General features: G+C 30.2%; 3 protein-coding genes across 8 annotated transcripts; 2 read left to right on the forward strand and 1 right to left on the reverse strand.

The window, feature by feature from the left end:
- The first annotated feature begins 1,570 nt into the window (after nt 1-1,570).
- On the forward strand, nt 1,571-6,517 carry LOC114367018 (methyl-CpG-binding domain-containing protein 13-like). Of its 6 annotated transcripts, none has more exons than XM_028324085.1 (6): nt 1,571-1,763; nt 3,117-3,221; nt 3,315-3,418; nt 4,321-4,467; nt 4,667-4,817; nt 5,166-6,517. In XM_028324085.1, the coding sequence occupies exons 4-6, from the start codon at nt 4,441-4,443 to the stop codon at nt 6,305-6,307; spliced, it is 1,320 nt and encodes a 439-aa protein (XP_028179886.1). In that variant the 5' UTR covers nt 1,571-1,763; nt 3,117-3,221; nt 3,315-3,418; nt 4,321-4,440; the 3' UTR covers nt 6,308-6,517. The 6 variants fall into 6 exon arrangements, with proteins under 6 accessions (XP_028179886.1, XP_028179887.1, XP_028179888.1 ...); XM_028324086.1 differs by having other exon boundaries at nt 3,323-3,418; XM_028324087.1 differs by having other exon boundaries at nt 3,117-3,161.
- A 2,551-nt stretch (nt 6,518-9,068) lies between these two features.
- On the forward strand, nt 9,069-13,871 carry LOC114367248 (putative uncharacterized protein DDB_G0287975). The gene is made up of 3 exons (XM_028324396.1): nt 9,069-9,312; nt 10,591-10,780; nt 13,474-13,871. The coding sequence occupies exons 1-3, from the start codon at nt 9,163-9,165 to the stop codon at nt 13,545-13,547; spliced, it is 414 nt and encodes a 137-aa protein (XP_028180197.1). The 5' UTR covers nt 9,069-9,162; the 3' UTR covers nt 13,548-13,871.
- Nucleotides 13,872-16,054: 2,183 nt separating this feature from the next.
- On the reverse strand, nt 16,055-17,838 carry LOC114368835 (E3 ubiquitin-protein ligase ATL6-like). The gene has a single exon (XM_028326097.1). It carries the CDS (start codon nt 17,592-17,594, stop codon nt 16,506-16,508), a length of 1,089 nt encoding a protein of 362 aa, XP_028181898.1. The 5' UTR covers nt 17,595-17,838; the 3' UTR covers nt 16,055-16,505.
- Between the last annotated feature and the right edge of the window lie 6,727 nt (nt 17,839-24,565).

Raw genomic sequence — 24,565 nt, forward strand, 5'->3', positions numbered from 1 at the left:
CTGTTAGGTTTTCCAAGTGGGAAGTTTGTTAGGAGGTAGATAGTAACAACTGGCTATATATAGCAAGCTATTGTGAAGGCTTAGGTACGTTTTGGAAATTTCCAATATACTTGTAATCCTCTGCATTATTCATCAATAATATCAGAATCTCTTCTTGTTTGGGATTCTCTTCTACATTTCTCCTTCTTCGATTTGATCCAAAATCCTAGCACTATATCAGAAAGAGAGAAGAAGAAAGAGATAATAGGGATAAATTTGTAAAGAATGAGTGAAAAGGAAAAAAGAAAACAAACCACTGATATTCAATGGGAAATATTATGGACATTTAAGTGTATTTCATGCTACTGTTAATAAGAATTGTTGTCCATCGATGGACAATGTAATCAATAAGAATTGTTGTCCATCAATGGACAATGTAGTCAATTTCTCCACACTAGAATGCTTCCGATTCAAGTTCAATTTCAACCAAAAGACAACAAAGCAAAAGTAGAGATGAGAACAAAGTGAAAACAAGAGATCTTAAGTGGTGCATGGGACAAGCAGACACAGAAACACAAAATAGATGTAAGATGGATCTATTCATAGATGACACAAGAACATATGAAGGTAAATATAATCATATTTCGGTCGTTATCAAACTTGAGTTAACTCACTAAAGAGTTTACGAGTCTACTTACTCTTTGTGAGTTAACTCTTGAGTTTACCGTCGCTAATGAGTGTTTTTTTTTTTTGTCTGTTTAGTGTTTAACATATCTTGTGTGTTATTTTCAAATACAAAAATTCTCATATTTAATAACATTAAACCTTTGTTTTCTAATAACATCAAATCTTTTATGGGAATGATCTACCACTACTATAACATATAGAAGTTATTATTAGTAATAATTCATTACTAGACTTTGTTATTTAAGTATTCCGAAATTTATGATTTACTATTTTACTTAATTATATTATTGAAATGTTTAATTACTATGTTATTTATAGATATTTTGTTATTATTTTTATATGGAGTAGACTCTTACAAATCTACAAGTTGAATCCACGAGTTCAATTTATAAAACGAGTCTACTAAACTTTTAAATTTGATAATCTTTTATGTTGCTATTAAAAGTTTTTTTTAGAATATGTAGGGAGACAATGACTCATTTTTTTAGATAAAAAATCTACTTAACCAATATATGCTTTTAATATACACAGACGTAAGAATAAATCCTAAACATGATTATCCATAAATTATATTGTTAAAAGTATTTTGAATGAACTATACTTCATATTTTAAAATTAAACTTCCATATAATATATTTTAATACAAACAAGCCACTGTTAATATAAAAGTTTTTATATTATTAATTAAAATTTATTTTTAATATATATATATATATATATATAATGGAATGTTGATATAAAAAGACTTTAAATATCAAATCTCTAAAAATAAAATGATTTAAGATTATTTTATTATTTCTTAAGAGGAGAGAGATTCCGATTCTGACCTTTGGGTATATAAAAAAAAAAAAAAAAAAAATATTACATGACATAAAATGGGAAAGGAAAGAAAGTTCATCTGTCTTGCATTTGCACCACTTGGTCATGCAATCCAAGTTTTGTTTTTCTTTTTCTTTTTCTGACTCGGTGGAAGGTACTAAGCTAGTGGAGTGACTAGTGACTAAGTAGTGGTATTCACTGTCTTCACAAACAAAGAGAAAGAACCACAAACACATTCTGTGGAAGTGAGGGTGAGAAAGAATGGTAAGAGAGACAAGGTAATTTAGTTCGGACCCACTAAAAATAAGCTTGCTTTTTCTTCTGGGTTGTGGTAAATTTGTGATCTTGTTCCTCTTAAACTTGACAATCTTGCTGTGGTAGTGGCATGTTAATTTTTTGAAGTAAATATAATTGTAAGTGTGTAACCTCTATTGCTGCTTAAGGTGTCAGAAAATTTCAAGGAGGGGTTTGGAGGTTCAAGATTTTGTTTTCATTTTTTAACTTTTGGATATGTGACTTGCTTGGCATTTGATGTTTAATCTATGTTTTGCATGTTCTTTATGGACCCTTTGGAGTTTGGACTGTGTCTCTTTCTGCAAATTCCTGTTATTATTTGAAGAATTCAAATGGGCATAGGCTTTTGGTGTGCTTTTTATTTTGTGATTGTGTAAGTGGATCAAGAGGAAAGGAATCATAAATATTGGAGGAGATTTTTATGTCTTATTTTTCTTTGATCGTAGTTGGGGAACTTGGGGTTGGTGTCCTGTTAGCATGTATTGCATGTGTGTGATGAATATAGCATGTCTTTACAATAGTGAAACTGGCTGAAAGTAGAGTGAAGCTAGGAACAATATGTCATTATGGTGGTGCTTCTTCAAGAAGCATGGTGAGGGAAAATGCTTTTCTCTGATTTGGTAGATTTGTGAATGATGTGGCAGTTTTTTTTTTAACTCTAGGAAGAATGAAGCTAGACACTGTGGAATGGAAAGGAAAGAATGGGAAGGTGTTTCCCCTGAACTTTGCCATCCTAGACGGTTTAAAATTACTTATTGTTATTGACGGGTTGAAATGGAAGCTCTTAAAATTTCAATGAAAATCTTTTGTTCCCTTTTCTAGAGGCCACAGCAGGTCAAGTGAGAGTGAGAGTCATCTTTCTGCTTTCCCTCTTATTATCCAAACGGGCCCTGTATGCTTTGATCTTTGTCTTTCATTACATTCTTTACATTCTTTCGGTCAAAACAAGAAGTATAAGAAATTCATTCATTGTAATTTTATTAGTATAATCTAGATTACCCTTTATTTCTGTTGAATATTGGCACTATTGAATTCTACTATGAAATTGATGGGATCATGAAAAGTGGGTGATCATTAATTAGTAGTTCGTTCTGAGTTAATTATCTACCTTAGTTGATTCATAATGATTCTGTCTGTGTTATATTTGATTTGAAATTAAAATACATATATTTCCGCTTTAGCATCATGAAATCATTATGTTCAAGCTTTTATCTTTCTTTGACTCCAATCATTGCTTGGCGGTAATTTTATGCGTGACTGGCCAAAGAGGACACAGTCATAGAAACTCTATCTATGATGATGCAGCTCAAATCTTATTCAAGTTATATTTATTGCAGTATTACTTCCCCCCCTCAAGTGGACTAAAATTCAATTCCAAGGAGGTATTTCGTTATCTTGACAATGTTCAGAACAAAGTCAGCATCCAGAAAATCTCTCCTAATGTCTGTCAAGAAAATTCTTCTTTTGATTGCATTATTTCATGTTTAATATCTATCTGGTTTCATAACTTATGTGGGGAAATTTGGTTATTCAAGGAATCTAGATTATAGTTGAGAAAGCTATTGTGGAAGGGTTACCACCAGGATGGGTGAAAAAGACCAGAATCACAACAAATGGAGATTCAGTTAGAAGAGATACGGTAAACCATATATTTTTAGCTACAAATTCATTAAGGGGGGAGAAAAAATTACTTCATAATAATCTTCACAGTTTCCCTTAACTAGCATTTTCTATATTTGTATTTTTTATTGATTGAATAAATCAGCATGATTGCTTTAGTAAAACTGTTTGTAACTTGAACTTCTGACCTGCAAAATTCAAGTTTAATGTTTCTTTCTTCAATGTTTTTACAAATGAAGTGATCAATGTGTCTTGTCCAACTGTGATAAAACTGTAATTTCAGCCGTAAAAATGCTGATTTTTTTGGGTAAAATATATTCAGTTTTTTCAGAAGATTGTGCTGTGCATTGTTGCTTCTATGAAAGTCATGAGTACTTCTGGCATAATTCAAAATTGCTCTCATAAAACCCTACAAGTTTTTCATTTCACTTCTTCCATACTTTTTTTTGGTAATCATTAATGCCTTGGATATAGCTTATCTCTCCCTTTGCTGTCCAAAGATGAAAATGGCTTAGATTAGTCATGAATATAGGTGAAAAGGTTGCTGCAAACATGATACCGGCCTTGTAGCTGTGAGATAAATTATCTTTCTACTGCCTCCTTTCCACCATCTCACATCTTGAATTCCACCCCCCCCCCCCCCCCCCTTCCTCTTCCAACATTTTCTTATTCTTCATTCCTATTGAACGCAACTCATTACATATTCTAGGGTCTATTCATGTGTACTTTGACTTCTACAAAAGGCTTAGTTCACTTTAACTAAACTTTGACTGCACATTAAACCAAAGTTGTACAACTTGAGCAGTTAAGAGTAGGAGGGTGAACAACTTTTTATCAAAGTTGTTTGTGCCTATAATGTGTCACATGCTCAACCACTGTAAGAATAATTAAGTAATTCACCCTTCTAATTTGTATATGCAGTTCTACATTGACCCTGTAAATGGGTATACATTCTGCTCAATAGAAGATGTTGATCACTATCTTGAAACTGGGAAGATAGGAAGGAATGAATTCACGTCAAAAGATAAAGATGGCAGTGATATGGAGTTAAAAGCTGACAAATCTCCTGTATGGATGATCATAATTGTGCTTCTTGTAGTTTATGTCTATTCGTTAATTAGTCTCATATGCTAAACTTTCCCTCCCCATCATGTAGCTTTAAATTCTCTCAGATAGGCGTATTAAACCAGGAGAAGGAATAATTATTGGCTTAATTACCACTAAGATTTCTACTTATACAAACTTCCTGTCTATGATTTCTTCACAGTCAAGAAGTGTAACCATGAAACCAACATTATCAGTTAGCAAGGGTCAAAGCTCAGATTTGGACATGATAGCTAATGACCAACAGATTCCAAGATCTGCAAGTTCTGAAGAATATTTGGATGTGCCCATTTCTGAATGTATATCCAATCAGTGTAAAGTTCCCAAGTTTTCTCTTTATCCTTTGAAGTTAAAATACAGACTTTGTCTAATTAGATACATGACTGAATGATATGCATTGGCCTTCATCAGTTTGGTATTGTTCACATGTTTGGCACTAAACATTGTATGCAATTATGCTATCTCCTGTAAACTAATGCATTGTTTCTGCTCAGTTAGAGTTTTGTATTTAATTCAGATTTAAAAATAATTATCTGACCCTTGCTCTTTCTAGATAAAATGATACTATTAAATAGGTTTTGTACTTATTGGTAGCTTTTCCTTTTTCCTTGTCAATATGTAAAGATCTTGCATTTGATGTGTATTTATTACATGATCTATAGGTGTGGTGGGGGCTGAACTGACCAATTTAGTTATATCACGGGCTGAAAGTTCAGATCAGAAACAAGGGAAGTTTGGTTTAGCTCAAAGCGCTTCAGTTTCAGGTTGCACTAACAAAGATGTTGAAGAAAAGCAACTTCAAGAAAATTCAGAGACAAAACATGGCGCTGCAAAGGCCCAGGCCCAAGATCACCAGTGGCAAAACAAGCACAAGAAAGAGATCAATTTGCCTCACCGTGCTTCAAAGCGTCTTGCTGGAATTAAGGTTGGTCCTGTTCCAGAACTTAAAACAAGAAATCGAGCACGTCGTGTTGCAATTAAACAATCAGATAAGGAAGAAACCATCATCATAAATGTGGATAAATCTCCCAACAGCTTGTCTGGTGATCTAGCAAAACAGAAATTAAGTGGCACAGATACTGAGAAGACTCTAGAAGTGCAAATAAGTGACAAGGATAAAAAATGCTTCTCTTTTTCACCTCTGGAGAACAATGCTACTGTGGAAGAGTGTGCAAGAGTCCTTGAAAATGGAGATAAAGTTGATGCAAAGTTAGATTACACCCTTGACTTTCCCCTTGGAGAACTACTAACAGACCCATGTATTGCATTTGCAATTCAAACTCTCACTGGAGTAACATTTGAAGCCTCCAAAAACTCGCAAACTTCTTCCAACTTAAGAAACAGCCAGCATTCCAAAACTTCTGCTCCCACCCTCGCCAGTGGCAAAGGCGATGATAAGAAAAGCAATGATGGATTAGGTGACCGTGTGTTATCATCTCTAGAGAACCTTGCTATTCCAAAAGAACATGCCGGTGATGACAAAACTGATTCAAAGGCCAAGAATGAGAATGCAGGACCATCTTCTGAAAAGACACTTGACATGTCATGGATGGATCCATGCATTGAATTTGCAATAAAAACACTCACTGACACCATCCCATCAGACTCTGCTGATCAAAATCCCAAGAACTGCATCCAATTGTCAAGTGTCTGTTTAGATAACATTTACCAAACTGACTACTCTTGCAGACAATACTTTGGCACACAGAAACCAATGTTTCATAAACAGTCTTTTGTGGATCCATCACTGCAGCACACTAGAAATATTGGTATTGTAAATTCTGCTGCTGAAGCCAGACTCTAAGGAATGTTTGTTAGATCAGTAAACCATCTTGTGCTTGAACTAACATAAGATTGTACAGTTATGAAAACTCTATAAAAAGCTTCCTACCCCATGAAAGCTTTTAACCTATCTCCCTTTGTTGTTATTTTGTTCTGTGAATCCTTTAATTAGCTGATTTTGTAGAACATGCTATGGGTAGTTGTCAGTTACTATTATGTTAGCTTGATTGCAGAACTGTCTCTTATGGTGTCTAATCTTAAATTGATTACAGAATCTTCCCATTGTGTGACATCAGTGGTAGCTGGTTGGACTTGGTACTAAGAATTGCATTCCTTAACGTATAGAATAAGCCAAAATTCTTATACTTTCACTTTGATGCTGATGAAGGCAAAAAATGATACAATGTTTTCCTACATTATTATTTAGGATAAATTACTCGGAGCTATTTGGGAATTTCATATAGGTATTTAATTTTGTTGTAATTGAGTCCTTGATCATGTTTTTTTTTAAAAAAAAAAAAATAGATTGAGTTTTCAAAATTGTTATAAATTGTCATTTTCTATCAGTTTTAAGTTACAAACTAACCTATGGACTTATTTTCTTAATTTAGGTATTCAGTTTTTTTTATAGATACCTATTAAAAATTTCTAAATAGCTTAAGGACTAATTGAATAATTTAACTTATTATTTGATCGCATACTTTCATATTACTAAGAAGAAAATCTGTAGCAGTCGCGTTATATATCACTATTTTTTTTTAATGATGTAAGAAAACAATAAGTTTTTTTTATCAAAATTTTCATAACAAATGTTTTTTTAAGAAAATTTTGAAAGTAAAACAAAAATAAGGTAGTGTTATATATAAAAAAATTATCAAATGAAAGATGTCCTAAACTTCTCCAAAAAAAAATTATGATCACCTCTATAATATTTAAAAAACCCATTTATAGAAATTAAAGCTGAATGAACTAATGGGATGAATTTAGATATGCTACTTGATAGTAGCAAACGTGGCTTAATATAAAAGCGCTGATGTGATTTTGTATGGTGGCACGTGAATAAGCGTGACCCTTAATAAAAAAATTAAAAAAAAGTTATAAATGTTATCATGTGTCAACATATGTTGAATGTGTTATTCCACTTAGAGCTTAAAAGTAAAATAAAGTTTTCTTTTTTTTTTTTGCAAAAAAGTAAAATAATGTTATTAAGAGAACATTGACTGGGAATAATAGATGTAACTTTTTATGTACATATAAGATACAGTATTAAACGCATGCTTCTGCACATTCCAGTTCAGTTCTTTTTTCTGAATTACATTCCAATGCAGTTATTTGTTAGTTTTAAAGTTAAGCGATTAAAAATATCATGGAATAAATAAGCTATATTGTTCAAGTTAAGAACATATAAAAATATTTTTTTTTACAGCAACATATAAAAACAAGTTAAGAATTCAAGTTAAGCTATATTGTTCGATAGAGACTAAGTTGTAAAAATGATTGATCAAGATACTGAAATAATGGATTAGTAATTCAATATAGACCTAAAATCAATCGAGTTTACTTGGTCCAACATTATTTATTATTTGCTTATAAAATTAAAATAAATTTAGACTTGAAAACATTGAGTCAATTCTACATGACTGGATGGGTCATGCCAACAAATCTTCAACTTATAAGAAATTTGGACTGATTTGAGTTCACTTTTTTTTCATACCTTGGCTTGATCGGCTTAAATTAGATAAGATGACTCAATTTGTTACTTTTACTCGGTGAAAATTAACAAATGTTTTTGAATTTTGTGTGATAACAAGCAACTCACCCAAAAGAAAAGACAGTTAGGAACCCAAATCAAATTCTCACATCGGCAATTTTTCTAGTATTATGTTTCATATGGAAAAAAAATACATTTATTGTCACGTCATTTTGTCAATAACTTTATTGTATTTGAAGCACACATCATGAAAACATTTATAATTTTTTATTTACTAAATTTAATAGATAGGTATTGTTAATATATAGCATTTATATTATTAATCAATTAAAAATATTTTTTATATGACTCTTAAAATATTTATTAAAAATTTAATCAATTTATTTAATATAATAATTTGTAATTAAAACAATAATATAAAAAAATTATGTCATCAATATATATACTACATATTCTTTTTTTTGTTTCGAGTGACACCAATGCACATGGTATATTATAGGGAATTATGTAATTAAGGTCTTGCAGGCAGTATGTTCAAATTAAAAATATGTTGCCGAAGATAAGTCGTGTGCCATGTTTGCAAAATATTAAATATGATATGACATTCATATTTTTTATCTCTTGCAATTTCAATTTTCATATACGTAATTTTTATTTTTTTTTCTCATAATTTTGATTCTTCTATTTTAGAAAATTAATAATTTTAATTAAATTCTCAATTTTTTATATTTTTTCTTTTTTTTATCTAATTGAATCCTAAATATATTATATTCACTTAAAATAACATAAAAAATAATTTAATTAATTAAAATATAAAAATAAAAAAAATAAATATATACAAAATTGAAAACTAAACTAAAATTACAATTTTTTAAAATAGGAAAATCAAATTGGTAAGAAAAAAAACAAAATTGTGAATTAAGAAGTACAAGTTATCAAAATTACCTTTTACCTTATTTATTTTGATACAAATAAGAGAGAATGTGATGAAAAATTGTGAGTGTTTTTCTAGCTTTTTCTCGTTATAAAATTATTACTTTTTTTTTTCCTTTTTCCCTCTCCATTTTGCTCACAAATAGCGCGGGAAAAGAAAGCGATTTTGCCGCGAAAGCACAACGCAATAAAATTCCCATTGTTGATTCCCCAACCCTAGAGAGAAAGAGAAGATGCAGATTCGAGTTCGATGCAACTGTGGAGAAGGAAGCTGCGAGGAATGGGGGGTTATAGAACTTCAAGGAGTGGTGGAGCCACAGCCTGGATTCCACGATTCCCTCCAAAATCTTCACATCGGCACTTTGTGTCGTCCTTCTTCTCAGGTTCCCCCCTTCCTTTTTCCATCCTCTTATAATTCTTCATAACCAATCAATTTTTTATTCCGCATTTAATTCTTCCAAGGTTTTCGTTTGCGATTGTAATTGAAAGTTCCGTTTTTGACTGACGAATTTCTGAACAAATGTGACTCATTCTAGGCGCTGCGTCATTATAGAGTATTCCACAATCGCAATTTAAAACATTTCTCTACTTTTAGGGTTCTGCTAACTAGAGTATTTTACAAGAATATTATTGGTAAGTTTCTGTCACAAGATATGTGAAACTGTAGTAATTGGATTAATTATTATATTTTTGTTATTGCTTATTTTAATTCTTTACCTAATCCTAATGTTTGATTTTATTATTGCTTAATGCTTATGACGTTTTAGGTTTCAAATGACTGTTACTTTAAAAATGCTAATTTATTTTAGATTATTGTGGTTTTAGCCTTTGTGTTATACATGACAAATATTTAGTATATATACAATTAAAACTTGTAATAAATAACCATTTGAAATATATAAATTGTGTTATAATTAAAATTTATATTAGGTTAAATTATTGAATAGGTCTTTGAATTATTTGAAAAAGTTTGAATGGACTCCTAAACTTTTTTTTAATTGAATATCTAAACTAAAAAAAACATAGGTTCAGAGTTTCAGAGATAGCTTTTCGTGGCTTAAAGCAGCTAAGAAATGAGAATGTATGGTGGTACTCAATTAAAAAAGGATAGTTTATAATTACAGACCTATTTAAAAAATTTCAACTAGATGAAGAACCTACTTAGTAATTTAATTTTTGTAATAAATACATATTTTGAATATATAAATTATATTTTAATTTATAAGAAAGAATTTAAATTATGATATAAGATTATTTTTAAATTGAAATAAATAAGACAAGATGATCAAGAGAAATATTTTATTAGTGATATGCAATGTAGTATGTGAAATGTAGCTCCAGAAAAGTGATAAAAATGTCTAAAGAGAGTACAGAAGGGTCCAAATTCAAGATTTGTCATCTTAAAAACATAAAGAAAGTGTTACCTTTTTTTAGGCTATCATAATCGAATTAGAAAAGGTACGGACAGAATGAATGCAATTATACTTTTATAGTAATTAAAAAATGATTGTCTACAAAAAATAGTGGATTCTATTAAACCATGGACTGGTTGACCCAAGTTTGGTTCTAAATCAATGGTTACCAACAAAAATATTTCAAGTTTTTTTTTTATAGTTTATGGTAAACTAATAATCTTTTGTGTTCATGACTTTTGTTGTTAGGAAGTCTACACCTTCACTGTTGGATACCATGAACTGACGGGGTCAAAGGTTCCCTTAAAGAAGCCAATGGTGGTGCTCAAGAAAGTAAAGCATCCTGATGGAGAAAGTGGTTGTAAGGTGGAGCTGCAAGTTGTTGGAGTCATTAGACATAAGATTCTGTTCAAGAACAGACCAAAGGCTCTCATTTCTAGTAAGATTTATCTTTCCTTTCCTTCCATTAACCCCCTCTTTGGAATATATTTTTCGTTTTGTAGAGGACAGTTGTGAAGCAACATATGACACTAGAAAAAGTGTCTCAACAACATTTCCAAACTTTTGGTGTCTTCATTGTTAGAGATTCTAAGGAACATTAAGGTGTCAACGTGTGTGACGTCGATTATTATAATCTCTTACTTTAAATCCTAGATCTCATTTATTTATTTTTAGTGCTAATCCTCACATAATTGCTATAGCTTGTTCTATAGTACTATGGATGCTTTTTTATATCCGGGGTACTTCAGAATTTCTTCCTTTGGTTTAGGGTTTAGGGGAAAAGTTGTTAATATTTATACTAAATCTTGGTCCCTCTTGCTACTTTTACCACTTTTGAGAAAAGAGAGAGAAAAAGGACGTGAAGTGAGACTGTTCTGGATTGTTTTGTTCTCTTAAATAATAGTTGGTGCAAGAGAAAAATATATGGATTTAGTAGTTTAAATAAAAATAGGAAAAGATTTTGTTAGAAAAAAATAAAATCCACTTCAATAATTTGCGTGAAAAGGATTAGTCTTTTTACCGTGGAGTAAGATATTTTTATGTACATAATGACAAACAAGTCTTTTCCCACTAAATAAGGTTTTAATACTAAGAATAGCAAAGTTGTGAATTTAGAAAACAACCTGTTATCTCTTTGGATTAGTGAGTAACGGATTAGTGGTCACTGGGCACTTCTCTTTCTTCTAAGTTTGAGATTAGAACCAACTTATATACCTACAAAAAATAGACTTCCCACTGGTATAGGATTTAATTTTACTTTATTGACAGTGTAAAATATTATTCCCTAATCATTTATTGTCACATCATTTAAAAAGATAACTTAATTAATTCTTTAAAAAGCTAAACTTTTTTTTATGATGTATCAACAAATGATTGAACGGTACTGTATAAACTTTTACCGTTGATCAAAAGTACCAGTAACATTTCCTATTTCTCTTTATTCGTCTCTTTTATCACATCGTATCCATTATATCTATTATTTTTCTCGTTTGTGTCTTTCTCTCCAGAGATGTAGAGTACCATGTGTGTACAAGAAACATTTTTCCAAAAGTAAACTCTTGATAGACTAGTTTTATATTACTGTGAGTGGTGATTTTCCTCAACACCGTGAAGTTTCAATTTAATTGAGCAAGATATGATGCAGACTAGTATAGTTGGAAATTGAAATTCTTCCCTTTAGGGCTCTTTCCCTGTATACATATGTCCATGAATAAGATTCTGTTATTGCATCCGAGTCTATCTTACTGTGGGTCTCACATGGTTGCTGTACAGCTTATGTTGCAACAGCCACAGGGGTCATTGCCTTTTATTGGCATTGCAAGAAAAAAAAAAAAAACCCTTTAATTATTCTTACACTATCTATTTGGACACGTTACTTTTTCTTCTTCTTATCTTGTTCTATTTGTTGAATCTATACTATCACTCCTACCCGTAAAAAAGTGTTTCGCAATCTTTGTGAATCGATAGTGGTTTCCTCTCCACTTCAATCAAGCAATCCTAACTTTGAAAAACTCTCAAAATTTCTCTTTACGTGCTTGTTTACTAGTATATGTCCTTCTCATCTTTAATTTAGATGCTTTTCCACAGTCTTGTTTTCAAGTAACCCAATATTCAATTTATAATATAATGAATAGTAGGTGGGGGCATGTTGCATATTACTCCTTGAAGTTCATCCTAAAAGATCACATCTATTTTAATTAACTACAAAAAGCAACAATCCTAACACATTTTATCATACTGATACTAAGAGGCTCAATTTAAATATCTAGATGTCCAATCTCAGTAGCATTCTGATCTAATCTACCTGTTTCTAAATTATTGATCTAAATCTAGACCTTTAATAATATTTAATTAAAAGACTGTACAATCCAAAAGGTTTTCCCATACGCAATAGCTTACAACTCACACACCAAGGTGGAGAAAGAAGAACTTAGCAGATTCTTGGAGTAAAGTGATAGCTGTTTTTGGCATTTCTTTCAATCACCATTAGTTACACACTTACACATACTTTCTTTCCAAATCAAAAAATGAATCATTTTATGTTTAATATGCTAGAATAAGCATTTTATAATTTATTTACAAGGCAGCTTGAATAAGAACATACATGGGAACCTGCCATAAATTAGTTGCTACAATCATAGGCAAGCATATAGGATTTGCATTGCGGATAATATGCAAATTCAACCTCATTCTGCCACATAGAAAGACCTGGCAAAGCTGCCATTTCCTTTTTAAAAGGGTGGAAAGCTGCGGCAGTTTCCATTTTAGCCTAATTAGATGGCTAAAATAATCTTCAAATAAATTACCTTATCATATACATTAAAATACGCTAAATTTTTACATTTAATATTTTTTACATGTAGTTTGCATATTGTGTTTGGTAATGATTTGTGCTTGGCTCCGTTTATCATACAAGTGTGTCTCTTGCATAGTTGTGAAGATAATATAGGTCATCAAATAGTAACATATTGATGCTTTGAATGCTAACAAACAATAGTTTAGGACATGCAATTTTTGCATTTGCTATTTCTTTTGTCTCTTCCATTTTCCGTGCCTTACATTTATTTTGTGAAATTGGAGGCTAAATACTAATAATGTCAACATCCTTCCTTATTTTCCTTGCTTTTCAAGAGCCACAGATAACATCCAGGGAAAGACAAAAGCCTATCATGTTAGGGTCTTCTCCTTCAAATCAAACTGCTTAAGCAGGCTCATTGTCACTGTCATTTGGTGAAACCATATTGGACCAGAAAACTGGAGAAATTGGGAGGCACACTTGTCATACGCTGCAAACCAAAGCCAGAAAAAGTCTACCTATATTTGTAATCTCAGCAACCACATGTTATATAGAGCACCAATAATGGCAAAAAGTGATTGTGATTTGTCATTACGAGGAGTTTGATGAGTCATTATCTTAATTTTGGCTTTCGTGTGAATATGCAAATAACATTAATTAAACTAAAAACTTATCCGAATTTGTCTTGACTACGAAGAATATTATGTTGTATAGTATTTCCTTGGTCTCTTCACTCTCTTGTGCATGATGCTCCCCCTCCTGGTTGTGGTGCTTTAGCTTGTAAGAGATTTGGTAGGACTTAGTTTTTTTTAGCTAAATAAATTCAGCAGCATAAACTATCAATTTCATTTATATAGTGTTATTCTCTCTTTTAAATAGTCTTTAAATTTAAAGTAAACAAATTATATGAATTTCTTTAAGTATTAGAAATTATCAAAGGGAGATTTGAAAGTTAAAAATTTTTCAGACTTTAAAATTATATCAAATTATATGAATTTCTTTAAGTATTAGAAATTTCATTTTTCAGACTTTAAGTATTAATAATTTCTTTATACTAAATAATCTCTCTCGAATATTAAAATTATATCAAATTAGTCTCTGAATATAGATAAAATATATTATCTTAGGATTAAATTGATAGACATTCAATATTATATAGATAGTATTTATATAATTACCTTATTTTAAGAATTATTTAGAAGTAAGAGTAATTATTAACAGACCAAATTGATGGTTTATTTTGAAAATATTTGTTGCGAGAAGCAACTTGTGCGAGAGTGAGCTTTTCTTTGAGAAATTTTTTAGGATTAAAAACCGATACGGTGCTCTTTTCAGCTTTTACGATCATGCAAATTGCTTTAAACTTTTTAGTTTTGTAATTTATCGTTTGAACATCATTATGTCACTTTGATATATCATTCAAAAAGTAAAATCAATCCAAACTCCTGTGCCGCTTACAAGCGTTGTTTGTGAGCAATTAAATTGGCTTCGTTCCTCTTTGATAATGAAAGGCACTCAGATATCTTTAGCCATTTAAATGGCTTTGAAATATAGTTATTGATTTTGATGAGAACTTAATGGTGGAAGGTGAGCATAATTCGTTTATAAAAAATCATAATACCTTGAAGTGATATTATATTTAAAGTGTTTATTCAATTTGAAATGTATTGTATTTTAACTCATTAACATGTTTGCGGTTATATATCTTTAGTTTATTTTAATGATAAACTCACAAGATATTTTCCTTTATGATTTGATTCTTATCTCAAGGGTAAGAACGCTTGATGTAACGAAAATGTTGTTACTGCTTGAGTTGGAGGTCACGAGAACGTTTGCTCATTTATTTTATTTTATTAATAAGAATTGTATTAAGAAATTTATACATAACTAATTGAGCTAGAATTTTTTATCTCTTATATTTTTTTATACATAAGAATTGAAGGCATGTATCAGAATTTAAAATACAAATGACTTTAATTCATGAGAAATTTTAAAATAAAACTAATGACATAACAATATTTTCATGTGAAATTAACGGTTTTATAACAGATGAAATACCCAATTTTAATATCTTAGAATGATAGATTATGTACATACCTCAAATATTAAGGAAGTGTTTGATTTGATTATTTTTTATTTTTATTTTCACTAAAAACAAAAAATGATGAGAAAATGTGTTTGGTTGAATTTATGAAAATATTTTTAGTGAAAATGAAAATAGGAAATAACTAGAAAATGAAAACAATAAATTCTCGTTTTCAATGTGTTTTTAGTTAAGAATAAAAATCTCATTTCAGGTCAAATAAAATTACAGTGACAATGACAATGTAATTTTAAGCAAATCTAAAAATACAAAAAACAAGAAGTTAATATATAATAAATTTTCAGTATTTTTATTTCATGAAAACAGAAAATAAAAAGTGAAACCAAATATATTTTCAGATTCTAATCTTTTGAAAATGAAAATAGTTTTCAAAAAATAAAACAAAAAATAAAAATGCAAATCAAGTACACCCTAAAATTTCCATCACAATTGAAAACTTTTACAATAGTAATATTTTTTAATTTAACTATAATTATTATAATGCATTTATAATCTAGTTTTTTTTTATATATTTTAATCAAAAGTGTATATGATTTCTTATTAATTGAAACTATAAGAATCTTTATATACATAAAAATTTAAATTCTTTTAGTTTTTTCGAAAGAAGTCCAATTTTTTTAGTAAAATCGGCTTAATAATAAGAGGTTAAAGTGGCTTATACAATACTTAAGATTCAAAGTTTGCTGAAGTCCTTATAAAAAATAAGTTTGAAAATTAAGGGGGGAAAACAACATTTCAGGTTGTGTAAACAATAAAATACAATAAAGATCAGATTAAACTTTACCAAAAACATAAAGTATCAGATTCAACGATTTACAAAGTCCGACAAAACTTAGTGCCCTTAAATTTATATAGTCAATATGATAAGAAAATAATTAGACTAGCAATACTAGGTATATTATTATAAATGAATAAAATAGAATAAATAACATAATGTGCAGATGAGCCACTGATCTCACACACTCACCCCCAAAAAATAAGCGGAAAAAAAGAAAGAAAGAAAACGAGTTGACTCATAAGCCAATAGGGTAAACATAACGAGTTGACTCAATCATTGAGAACTCTACTCTTCTTCCATTTCAGTCCTCTGCTTCATCTCCGTACAACCAAACTCTCACAATCTCTGCAAGAATTGACAACGACCAATTTATTGAAGCAACCCAAACATCTCAAACCTTCACTTTTTCACAACCTTTTCCTCTCAGCAAAGACGCAGAGAGAAGAGGCAAAGCGTAACGCAGACTAAATGTTCGACGAAATTCCTCAGCCATGTCCCACAAATGGTGGTGTGCAGATCACCCACCTCTTCTCCACCCTCACCTCTCCATTGACCCTCTTTCCCTTATAACTCTCTTCACTATCACTCCAACACACCCCCTTAACACTCGCGGAACGTTGAACACTCCTCCCATGGTTCACCAGAATGTACCTCCTCACATCTTCGGGCAACCTCAACGTGTACCTCTCCACACCCTTCCCTTGCTCCTCCACAATGCAATGCCCCGTCGAGTTCGACCTCGAAAGGTTCCTCTCGGACACAACAACAACCCCATCGCCACCATTATTGTTAATAGTAGTAGTAGTAGAATTTGTGTTTGGGTCTAACTCAACTTCAAAAGTCGGCTCGGAAGACGAGTGTTGCTGTTGCTGCTCTTCACTTATATACATTATTTTAGCCGCATCACTGGTCGGTGTAGGATCTCCAAGACAAACTTGACCAACGTCATTGCTTGTACTTTGCTCAATTTGGGTAGCTTCGTTTGTTGTTGTGTTTCTGGAACCCTCTTCCTCGTTATGAGGAGGGACGGTTATGGAAACATGGGAGGATTCCTGGCTGAGATTCGCGCGACAAACCGGGCATGTCACGTGACACGCGAGCCAGGAATCAATGCAGTGAGGGTGGAACACGTGATTGCATTTGGGGAGCAGCCTAAGCGCGTCTTTGTCAGTGAAATCTGTTAAACAAACCGCGCATTCGAGCGTTTCGTTCCCCTTCTTGAGATCCTTGATGTTGGAGTAGAAGAGCGTTGGGAACGTGTTGAGGAGCTCCCTGTTGATCCCCTGCGCGCAGGAGCACGGTAGGGTGGTGGTGGTTTGGGTTGTGGTGATGATGATGTGAGACTCGGCGCAGCGGCGAAGGTAGATTGAGATGATTCCCATTAAGAGGAGGGCGATGATGATGGCGCCGACGGTGATGGCGACGGAAGGCTCCCAGCTGTGGTGGGTGATGTAGGTGGGAACTGGCTCCATGGAGGATTGTGCTTTAGAAAGTTTGAAACATGTGAAGAAGAGAATGATGTGAGTGAGGGGAAAGTGCAAGTTTTTGGAGTGGGATTCACTCAATTCAAGCATTTTGTTGGTTTGGGGAGAAGGGGTGTGAGAAGAATGAAGGGTGGGGGGTTATATATTGTGAGAAAGAAAGAGAATTTCATTGGGTTTTTTGTGATGAGGATTTGTTGGCATTGGAGGGGATGGGAGGAAAGTGAATGGAGTCAAAAAGAGAAGTGAGAGCATAGTAGCGTGGAGAGGAAGGCTCTTCTCTTATTAGTGGAGGACATATTGCAGTGCTGGGGAACGGTTAGCAATAGCATAGCCTTAGCTTAGCACTTCATTTATTTTAGAACAATCACAATTCACAACGCATTTTCTCCTGCACCTTTTTTAAAAGTATCAATTATTATTATATCTGTACAGTTATGTATATAGGGTGAAAAGTTTAGCTTGGGCGGAGAAGACTCACCAAGATCAAGAAATTTCATGATTCAAATAACACTTATATATTATTAATTTCCTTTTATAAATTGAGAAAATCAGTGAGTTAAATTACATAAATCACCCATTAGATTCCTTAAACTTAAGTAAATATTCATTATTTTTTAATCATTATTGTAATTTCTTGTCTTGTCAAAAGTGTTAGTTAACATATATATAAGATGATGTCACTGTAATATTTTTTTAACTTAGAAACCGTTAATGTAGTATAAGAGTAGAAAAAAGAAATATTATCAACTAATAAAAAATCATTCCATGTATAACTTTTAAAAAAAATTATAAAACTTAATGAATTTATTATTTATGAAAATATTTTATTTATATTGTAAACAAAACATTTACATTATCAATACGGTGTAATTAAATTAAAAAAATAATATAATAAAAACTTCAAATATTTTGAGTTAAATTGAATTTTAAATTATTATACAAAAATTATATTATTTATTTATTTTGATTTGCTAATTCATTCATCAAAATAATTACAGGGAAAAAATTGACCTTCTTAGATAAAAATTTAGGAAACTTTGATAATATGCTTGTTATTTTGGCTAATGATTGGAACCTAAAATAGGAAGTAAGAAAATGATTTTGCTTACAGAAAAAAAAAAACAAATAACGGCAGGATCTAGAAGCAACTCTATCTGTTTTTGAAAGGGACAAAATAATGTGGACAAACAATCAATTTTCTTCTCTTTATATTCTTTCAGTGCCACGAAAATAAAAAATTATAAGCATCATAAGAAGTTTTTCTGAAAACAAACATATTTCAGTAACTATAATTTAGATATCATACATTCTTTTTATTTAATTTGTTACGCTCACACGTTAAAAATTCATGAATTGTGTCAAAAAAATGTTACGAGCTAACTTCTCTCCTCCTTTAAACTCTTAGTCACAATTTTTGTTTTCTGAAATTAAATTGGCTTTTTGATGGAGAAATAAATACCGAAATACGTAATACATGATTTTAATTTTTAATATCTAAATTCATTAAAAAAAACAAAGATCTTCAATGCCCACTTTTTGTATTAAATTTTTTATTGGGTTGTATTAATATTTACTTTTTGATGGAGGAAAAAATACGTAATACATGTTTTTAATATATAAATAAATTCATTAAAAAGCAAAGATCTTTAATTCCCACTTTTTGTATTAAAATTTTGATTGGGTTGTATTTTTTTTGCTCTTGCTATTTCTTTCAAAATGATGAGAATGGCCTACAAGAAGAATGAAGAAATAATGAATACATGAATAAATAGGGGAAAAGAAAAGCATAGCGCAATTGTCAAAACTTGATGCCCACAAACAATCTAGAAAACGCCCTTGTCCTTGGCGTAACGTGAGAAAAATGAGTTTTTCTAATTTCTACAAGAAACCATCATAAAATATAATGAAATATAACATTTCTCAAATTATTATAGGTAAAACAGAGGAATATTGTTGTTATATTTTTAAATGAAGTGAAAGTATCCTTCTGTGAAATTTCGAGGTAGGATCAAGGATGGTTGTGCTCGGATAAGATTATTCGCTTTAGTGTTTTGATGGGCAAAAAGTAGGGAACCATACGGAATTGGGAGTAGTTTGGGGTTGAGACTTGTCAATACATGAAGTGGAAGAAAGCTATAAACATATTGATTTTAATTGTATTTTAAATTTCTTTAATTCGGATAATGTGATTTACTCTCAAGATTTTTTTTAACTAATTAAGTTCCTTTTTTTTTATTTGATACAATAGTTCTAAACACACACACAACGAGAGTTATTCCATGTTTGTTGGTAAATATAAAACGATATATCTTCTGTTTTAAACTATTACTACTAAGTAATTGCCAAACTAAAACCCAATGTTCAACAGTTAGGTATATGAAAATAGGAAATTGGAACAAGATGTTCTATAATCCCATAAGACCAAGAACATGTGGATATTGTAATCGATGTCAATGTTTGGTCATTAATGAGAAGCACCAAACAATTCAATAAATGAAAGCCAATTATTGAAGGTTGATGCTGGGTGACTGCTTCGGTAACAGGTGCCGTGTATAAAATTTAGTAGTTTTTTTTTATAGGTTTTATTGATTCAAAACTAACGTTTTACTACTATATTTCTGTTGGAAATAGTTTATAAAATAAAATATAAAAATATTTAAATTTTCAGGAAAAAAAAATTGAGAAACTAAAATGAAAAAAAGAGCCATTTTAAATTCATGAAATGAGAATGCCTATGTGTAGGCTTGCAATTTCAATAAGACAAATCTCATTTATAACAATTTCAATAAATTTTAGGATGTAGTTTTATACTATCATTTTAAATTTGTGATTTTGATATTTTTATTTTTAAATCAAGACATAGTCTTCTTATTTTTTTAAATGGATAATTTTAATCATTTTATCAGTTAATCATTTAAAATCAAACGTTTATTTTGATGTGACATGTTAATGTTGATGTAAAGTTTATATAGGTTGTTGGTTGACATAAATTTATCTAAAAAAAAGATTAAATGAAATGAAAAATAAAAATATCATGAGTTTAATTCTTATTAAAATATTTTTATTTTTTACTTTATTTAATATTTTTTTATTAAGTATCATGTCAATAATTTACAAAATTTTCATGTTAGTATTAATATGTTACATCAAAATTAATATTTAACTTTGAATGATCAACTAACAGTCAATTAACAAAAGGATTAAAATTCTTATTAAAATATCATGAGTTTAATTCTTATTAAAATATTTTTATTTTTTACTTTATTTAATATTTTTTTATTAAGTATCATGTCAATAATTTACAAAATTTTCATGTTAGTATTAATATGTTACATCAAAATTAATATTTAACTTTGAATGATCAACTAACAGTAAATTAACAAAAGGACTAAAATTGTTTATTTTAAAAAATATGAACACTAAATATCTTGATTTATAAATAAGAAAACTAAAATTATAGATTTAAATTTATAGAAGAGAAAAAAATTACAATTTAACCTAAATTTTATACTCAAATTTAAACTTAATTTTAAGAGAATCCAGGAGGGTTGGTCTCCAGCGGTGGGAGATTGAGATCCTTATTTTGCTATTGTAATACAAAAAAACTTAATTTTAAAATAGATAAACTTAATTTGCCGACATGCACATTTGACCTCTACTAATCAAAGTTGGGATGTAAGGGCAGTGCAAAATTTGGATTTTTTTTTTTAAAATCCAAACGATCCATTTTTTTATCCACCTTATAAAAAACGGTTCGGTTAAGTAAAATACCTTTATAAAGTGGATCGGTTTAGTTCTTTTTTCCTGAAACAATTTGGATTGTTTAGGTTTGATTTCACTAGATTCAATTAAGTTATTTATTTTTTTACCCATATGTGGATCGATTATCTTAAAGAACTAAATTGGATTGAAGCAAACCCTTTTTTAAAAAATAGTTCGATTAACCAATCCGTTTTAATAAAGTGGTTTGCTGCTTCGTTTTTTCTCCAAAACAGTTTAATTTTTCCAAAGAGGTCGGGTTTGGTTTGGTTATTTTGCACACCCAAGGAATGTTAACCCACACCTTTTCTAACAAAATCGGAAAAATAACCCACATTTTTTACTTTTCCTCTCAAGGGTGTCAAATTGTACTTTTCTCGAGCATTAAGACTAGGGTATATCAAAATGAACTTGTCTCCATTAGTTGATCTGATTAGCCTAATGAATGAGTTGGGATGAAATGTGATAATTCATTCTCAAGCTCATTTTGATGTGGATTTATTTATTTTATAAGTGGATTAAAATTCGTGTATATATTTCAATATTTATAGAAATTATTTTGTTTAACTTATAAGAAAATAAAGTGGATAAATTAATTTTAACTTAAAAAAGAATTTTATTTTATTTTCTTATAAATTTATCAAACTTACCCTTATCATTTTTTTCAAGAGCTATGTAACTAATTGACACATAGCATTCATTAACCAGAAAAAAAAAAAAAAAGAAGCATTCATTAAATGTTCAACAATACGGCGGCTATCATAATTAGAACTAAATACGTGATCTTACGAAAACACGATAATTGAAATAGCAAAGTGGCATATATAAATTTTTCCTGTCCCGTAAGTCATAGAAAATTTATGGATATTTTCTAATTGATGTTGATTTCCACCAATTTGTTGTTCTTTCACCCATTGTTTTCGCACTTTTTAGGCGTGAGATTATTGTTTGGGTATTATCTTTAAATTAATCTTATGCTATGCCCATGTCACACATTTACCGAAGAAAAAGTAGCATGTTGCTCGAGTCTTGTGTTGTTAACTCGTTTTAATGAGAAACATCAATGACAAGGAAATCCAATTATTGAAGAGTGATGCCATTGCCAGGGTGACCTCTATGGTAATAGGATTGTGATGTGAGTGAAAGCTTTTGCTAAGTTTTGAGAATAAAGTAAAAAAGTGTCAAAGTAATAAGGTAATATTTTTTTTCTTCTTTCTATTTTTGTGTTGTCTTTTACTAAAAGGTTTACACCAGCTGTGAAATATGGCTACCAACTCAAACTCTTTTTTTATTCTCTCTTTTTCCATGGACGAAGGATATGATCTCACGCCATGACATGTCCAGTATCTTACAATATGCAACTTATCTTTTCCTAAGCTTGTAGGGACAAGATAATATGTTCACCTGATAAAAGGGTGGGCAATTTTTCGCTTTTAAGGGTTGTGTTTGATTCTTCTTGTGATAATTAACATTTACAGTTAACTTGGATAAGCTTTGAGGAATTTACCTTAATAATACTATTTTCTTCAGAAACATTTTTAACTTATGAAAAATATTAAATTATATTTTTTTGGAATTTCTTTTTGAAAAAAAAATATAATTATCATTAAATTTGTAAACATGACAGAACGTTAAAGACCCCCCCCCCCTCTCTCTCTCTCTCTCAGAGTATTTTACTTTATTTATCCAGATAAAATTAAGTGTTTAATTACATTATATATATATGTTAATCTTTTAATTGTTTTTTTTAACTTTTAACACATAATTATTTTCTAAAAATATGAATGATGTATTAACTTGATTCTAAATAAAATCCTTAATAATTTAAAAAATTGTTCCTTAAATGATTGCTAACTCAAATAAATGAAAAAAAAAGTATTTCATGTTAATAGTATTAAAAAAATTAAATTCCTAATTTTATTTTAGTGATGGAATATTCTTCATGTTTATTTTATGGGTCTCTAGCACTGTTTCTCATATACTCCATATATTTTTAGTAGCCAATGCCTTGATTATATATATATATATATATATATATATATATATATATATATATATATATATATATATATATATATATATATATATATATATATATATATATATATATATATATATATATATATATATATATATATATAGTAAATTTAATTATGGTAATTGGGTTGTGATTAAACATAGTCTATATATCTTATAACATTTATTTTTCATTCACTATATATCTTCTTTTCTTTTACAAACTCTTGAGGGATGTGGCTAGTGTCTTTTGGTAGGTACGTTGGGGTTAAGCCCCTCCATTTCAACAAAGAAATTTTTTTTTTCTTGTTTCAGAAATCAATTTATTAAAACTCGTAAGCCTCTCACTAATCATAATGTAAGATTAATTTTAAATGAGACGATGTCATGTTCATTTTAGATGGCATCAACAGCAATTAACTACAACCGTAATTATAGTACTATTGTCTTAGAAACTAAACCAAGATATAATACACATTCAATCTATGTTGGGTCCATTTGCATGTTCAGGAAACCTCAAGCTCAAACTTCCACTCCTATTTAGTTTTCTCTCAATCACTTCCACCAACCATATCACGTTTTCCCTGGTCCCAATTCTTCAACCACATTTCGCATCAGGTTCTTGTTTAATTCGAGTGGTTCATTACATAATGTCAAACATAGAAGCAAAAAATATCCTGTACTTCTGCGCTAACCTAGTGCCACGTACATAGAAAGAGCTATCGTACCTTATAGTACAAGACACTTAAACAAGACATATGGACACGCGTTACACGTAAAGTGGCATGAGACTCTAGACAGGGTGAATAATTATTGATATAATTTCCCCTAGAAAAACAATTAGTTAATGCGTCCAAATTTATTGATGGATTTATGATATGATAAAGTACAAGTGTACAGCGAATAGGAAACGTTAAGTGTGAACTATAGCGGGAGATAAGTGTAAGGAAGAAAAAGATAAAATAAAAGGAACTTTATATATGTATTAGTCAAAATATTTGATTAGGGTATTTTTGTCAGTTTGATTTAAAAATTAAGGTTTGAATTTAAATATATCATGTTTATAAAAATAAGAGGAATTTAATGTAAGTTTAAAAATAAAAGAAAATTTGTGTAAAAAATGCAAAAATAAAAAACAAGTTGAAGTAACTTATTCTATAACAAATCCACTTGTCAGAAATAATATTTTTCTAACTCATGATGATGAATACGTACACAATGGATTACGATAAAGAGCTAAAGAAGTTCATTAAAACTTGCGAATTCGAAGATAAGTCATACGAGGG

The sequence above is a fragment of the Glycine soja genome, chromosome 9 (assembly GCF_004193775.1).
Source record: "Glycine soja cultivar W05 chromosome 9, ASM419377v2, whole genome shotgun sequence".
Taxonomy (NCBI): domain Eukaryota; kingdom Viridiplantae; phylum Streptophyta; class Magnoliopsida; order Fabales; family Fabaceae; genus Glycine; species Glycine soja.

Excerpts from the sequence above, each read along its gene's own strand:
- LOC114367018 (XM_028324082.1), top strand. Across the intron at positions 3,419-4,320 it reads ATTCAGTTAGAAGAGATACG|TTCTACATTGACCCTGTAAA; the intron begins GTAAACCATATA and ends TTGTATATGCAG. Across the intron at positions 4,468-4,666 it reads TAAAAGCTGACAAATCTCCT|TCAAGAAGTGTAACCATGAA; the intron begins GTATGGATGATC and ends ATTTCTTCACAG.
- LOC114367248 (XM_028324396.1), top strand. The coding sequence starts at position 9,163 with ATGCAGATTCGAGTTCGATGCAACTGTGGAGAAGGAAGCTGCGAGGAA. Across the intron at positions 9,313-10,590 it reads TGTGTCGTCCTTCTTCTCAG|GAAGTCTACACCTTCACTGT; the intron begins GTTCCCCCCTTC and ends TTTTGTTGTTAG. Across the intron at positions 10,781-13,473 it reads ACCAAAGGCTCTCATTTCTA|AGCCACAGATAACATCCAGG; the intron begins GTAAGATTTATC and ends TTGCTTTTCAAG.
- LOC114368835 (XM_028326097.1), bottom strand. The coding sequence starts at position 17,594 with ATGCTTGAATTGAGTGAATCCCACTCCAAAAACTTGCACTTTCCCCTC.